Source organism: Camelina sativa, chromosome 8 (genome assembly GCF_000633955.1).
Source record: "Camelina sativa cultivar DH55 chromosome 8, Cs, whole genome shotgun sequence".
Taxonomy (NCBI): domain Eukaryota; kingdom Viridiplantae; phylum Streptophyta; class Magnoliopsida; order Brassicales; family Brassicaceae; genus Camelina; species Camelina sativa.
Window position 1 is genome coordinate 18,558,794 of NC_025692.1, and position 4,746 is coordinate 18,563,539.

The 4,746-nt window shown below is 36.5% G+C and overlaps 2 protein-coding genes across 2 annotated transcripts in view; one reads left to right on the forward strand and one right to left on the reverse strand.

Moving 5' to 3' along the window:
• Positions 313-1,410, reverse strand: LOC104709671 (putative F-box/kelch-repeat protein At4g11770). Its single transcript, XM_010426242.1, has one exon. It carries the CDS (start codon positions 1,408-1,410, stop codon positions 313-315), a length of 1,098 nt encoding a protein of 365 aa, XP_010424544.1.
• LOC104707472 overlaps positions 2,536-4,746 on the forward strand; it is a 3,224-nt gene continuing 1,013 nt past the window's right edge. The window contains exons 1-3 of the mRNA XM_019229191.1: positions 2,536-3,494; positions 4,235-4,352; positions 4,461-4,745. Of these exons, the coding sequence (XP_019084736.1) occupies positions 2,631-3,494; positions 4,235-4,352; positions 4,461-4,745 (1,267 nt within the window). The 5' untranslated portion in view covers positions 2,536-2,630. The remainder of the gene's footprint in view (positions 3,495-4,234; positions 4,353-4,460; position 4,746) is intronic.

The window sequence follows — 4,746 nt, forward strand, 5'->3', positions numbered from 1 at the left end:
AATTTGTAACAGAGAACATGAATAAAGCAGAGAAGTGAGAACATGAATAAAACAGAGTACTTATTAGAAAGAATCTTTTTGAGTTCGTTAAGATTCTTTGTAACAATGAAGTAAAGAACTGAGCTCTTATATAGACCTCTCCGGTTAAATCATTGTGGAGTAAACCGGTTTCCCGGTTTGGTTATGTGATATACCGAGATTTTTTTTTTTTTTTTTGATTTATGAAAAAAAAAAAAGTGAAACAGAGAAGTTAAGGAAACAAAAACATAATTACTGAAGAACCAACCAACGGTTAATTAAGGTATTCCAAAATCAAATATGAATAGAAATAAATTCCAATAAACACGTCACTTTCAAATAAATCGCGAGCTTCAAATAAATTCCACTCACTTTCTTCTCCCACACAATCGCGAGCTTTCCACCAAAATCAACCAGTCTAACAAACTCACGACGAGTTCGTAATCTAGGTAAATTCTCCAAACCGGTCACAAATCTCCACGATCTTTCCACGGAGTGGTACCATAGGAGTAAACCGGAGAGTACAATATAACTTACATTACCTATAACGCAAGAAGAATAATGGGTAACCAAACTGGAAAACATATCCAATGCTACCACATACCATCTATTATCATTGGGTACGTAAACCACATTTTTATCCCCGAACACGTAAAGCTTTCCGTCGATGACTAAGGTTTTTGATACTATACGTCCTAGTATCTCCGTGCTAGGGCATGGCACATGCTCCCATATTTGTGTTTTGGGATCGAAAAACTCGATCAAATTCGAGGAATCGGAATCTTTGCAGCCTTCCACTACATATAATTTCCCATCAAGAACACTCATGATGGGACGCTTTCGGGCCACCGTCATGTTTGGAGCATCGTACCAGAGGTTAGACCGAGAATCCATAAAGAGGAAGACCTTAGACATGAACGCACCATTGATGTAGCTGCTTACCATGTTGATACTAGGACCAATTGGGTTAAAAGTCACAAGACACCGGGAAGAGTTGTTTTTAGTAGTTGGTGTGGAGAACAAAATATATTCATCAGTTGACTTTTTGACTTCCTTCCTAGCGTGATTCGTTAGGTTTCTATGTGAGCTAAAGCAGGAGCTGAACCATCGTGAGTTAGGGTTAGGGTTAGGCGTAGTAGGGGTATGGATTCGAGTTGGTCTTCGGCACAGAGCGAACCAACGTGGCAGAGATTCAGAACCGAAACGTAAGCGCACATAAAGACAATTCTCGGTGCGTCTTAAGAGCGTTCGGATCTGGTAAAGCTCAATTGATGTAACGATGGAGCGGAATCTCTTGGAAACTAACGAGAGGATCGGGTAGTACAATCTCGAGACACGGACTAAACAGTTCAACAGCAAATCATCAGGGATGTACACTTCGTGGTTCGTCATTAGTAGAAAACGCCAAGAATGTAATCAAACTCCAAGAGCCGTATTAACTACGTACGTACGTACTTTATGCTGGAAAATATGTCCTAAATCTAGTTGAACTCTTAACTCTTATCATGTAATCAATCGAGATTTATTCAATATCCTATTAGGGAAAATACCATCAAGTAACAAGATTTTAACAAGATAAGAGTAAATACAATATGTTTTGATAAATAAAAAAATAATGATTTAGGTGGATAATATTGTTCAATTGATCCTGCAATATATTTGGATCATACTAGAGTTTTAGAATATCAGACAATATATTTTTTTAACCAAGATGATGTTGGGCTGGGCTGAAGTATATCTTTACTACATATTATGTAATAACTTTCATGCAATGATCAACTGTTAAATCAAAACGAATCTGAATTTTAGTGAATATATATAATGAACCAAATATAAAACATTCAAAAAATAAGTTTCAAAGTAAAAATTTACGTTTGTTGATTTTGTTACTTTTTTTTGTTCTCTCTGCTCAATTACGTTCGGTTGATACATGGAAACGGAATGATGGAAATCAAAGTGAAAGAGGTTTCTACTTCCTAGGTCTTATATTTTGATACGTTTCTTATGAATACATATTTTCAATATACATTATGCATAATTTAAGCTTGAATTAGTAAAGACGACGGCAGTAAATAACTAGTAATACAGTTCATAATGCCTCGCTAAGCCTAAAACTACACATTTAAAAACGATTCTGAAAAAATCAGACTAATTGTTTTATAGTTTCAATGTAATAGTTGGAAGCTGCTAATATAGATCTGGAAATTACACTAATTAATACTTATACACATTAAAATAAAATAAAATCTGTTGTAAATCTAATACTAATATTGACGTTCATACACACACACACACACGTGAAGAGGCAAAAACTGTATCTCAGCCGCAAGAATCTCGTCTCCTGTTTTATTAGAAGGTCAACTTCTGGTCACTCTCTCTTCAACTTATTAATCTTAACTTTATTTCTAATTATTTATTAGATTCTGATTTCAAATCTAAACCCAATAAAATAATTCCTACAAACGAAACTTCAAAATTCAAATAAATAATAATAAAGAAATATTTAAAAACCTCGGTTTCGTGATCACACACCTTACATAGAAGCTTCTTTCTACTTTACTATAAATTCTAACTCTCATAACACAAAACTCCAGACCATCACGTGTTCACCAATGGCGTCGTCGATGATCAGTTCTTCTGATCAAAGACTTTCAACAAGCAAAAGACGTTTGAAGCCATTGATGTTAAGAGATTACTTACTCGATGATCTCAGTTCTTGTTCATCCAACGGTTTCAAATCTTTCCCACGTCGTCAACCTCCTTCTTCATCTTCCTCCACCGTTCGTCGTCTCCTTGACGCCGAGATCAAACGTTCAGGATTGATCCATCAGCATCACCATCATCATCGTAAACAACCGCGTCTCACTAGAAGATCAAGCCGTACAACTTGTGGGACGGCGATAAGTCACGCTGTTCATAAAGCCTCCACGGCGTTTCTTAACGCGGTTAGACTTTTGCCGTTCCCGTCTTCTAAGGGAGACAATAATAATAATAAACATGGAGTTTTGTCTAGAAGCTTGTCTAAACGGCTTTTAAGCAAAAGCTTCTGGAGAAAACCCTTAGGTCATTCTCGCCGTGAAGTAACTGGAGACGGAGATGGAGTGATCCAATGGTGGAGATCAGTTGCGTTCGAAGAGAGTTTAGATCAACCGTTCGATCTGATCTCTCAACTCTCCACCACCGTCGTGGAGGAACCAACATTCTCAATCTCAGCAGCTCCGATCACTACGACCGTGGAGGAGTTTATCTCCGGTGACTCATCGAGTTCCGGTAGCGAGTTTTTTACAAACTCATCATCGGAGGACGTTGTACAATCTTCTTCCTCATCGTTCTCTTCGTCGTCGAGTGGTGAATCTGAGGAAGTGTCGAACGAAAACGACGCCGTGGAAGACGGGAATGAGAGCGTAGAGTGTTTAAACGCACATGACTGTGACGGATCATCATCTGTCAACAGCAACAACATGTGTAACAGAAAGGTTAGTTAGTTAAATTCTCGTTTTCAAGTTTTTATTACAACAACAACTGTCACAGTGTGAAAGCATTGAAACTTGTCGGGGAAAGCGTACGATGCGAGTCACGTGAGGTGTAGGATTTTTAGATTAGAATGGTTTTAAGATTCTTCTACGTAGCTTCTAATGCGTATTATACGGCACATGATCCCGCGAGAGAGTTAATATTTTTTGTTTTGTTTCATGGTACTCTTTCACGTACCAAATTATTTTTAACTCACGAGGTCCATTATATCGTACACATTTTTTAATAGAATTTATATCTCTTTTTAGTTTGATTTAGATACGCATATCTCGACACATTTATACATAGTACTATAGTAGTAGTAGTACTAATAACATTATACTTAGAATTTATTGTATACTATCAGTATGAGTATCACACCCATGTTCGTGTATTTTTTTACTAACTAATGTAGTCCTTGATGATTTTATTCTTGGATTGGTTATATATATTATTGTAAATTTGTAACATAACAAACCCCACAAATCTCAATCAAACAAAAGTGAGGATACGATCGATCATAATTAATTTGATAGGGCATAGACAGATAGATAAATAAAGACACTCATAAATAAATGATGTTGTCTTGGGACGGGTTGACTTTTGTCAACTTATTAATGTCACTATCATTTCTCATTTTATTTTGTTTTATTGGACGCCTATTGCATGTGAAACTGATTTGGTATTTAATGCAAATTTGTAGGAATGTGTGAATGATGAAAAAGAACAACTTAGTCCCGTATCAATCTTGGAATGCCCTTTTAAAGACGATGAAGAAGATGATGATGATGATCAAGACGGTGAAACCACCGACCAAATTGGTACTTTTATTACTGGATTACTCATCAATACCTAGCAAAGCGGTTTATATACACTACAAGAGAAATGTGAATTTGTAATTAAATAACGTTATAAGTTGATATTTGCAGATACATATGAGAAAATTGCTAGAAAAAGCAGGAGATTAAATGGTTTGGTACGGCTTGAGCCACTAGACTTGGAGAAACGCATAGAGAATTATGTAGAGAGACAAGAAGAGTACTCATTTCAGTCATTGGAAACCGAAGATGATGGATCAGAAAAACGCGCAAACCGCTTGTTTGCTCTAGTGAAAGAGAGAATTGGCGAAACAAACGACCTACTAGCTTCTCATGTAGCAGATAATCTATTGTTAGATTATCTTCAAGAAGATGATATTGGGCCAAAAGAGGAGAC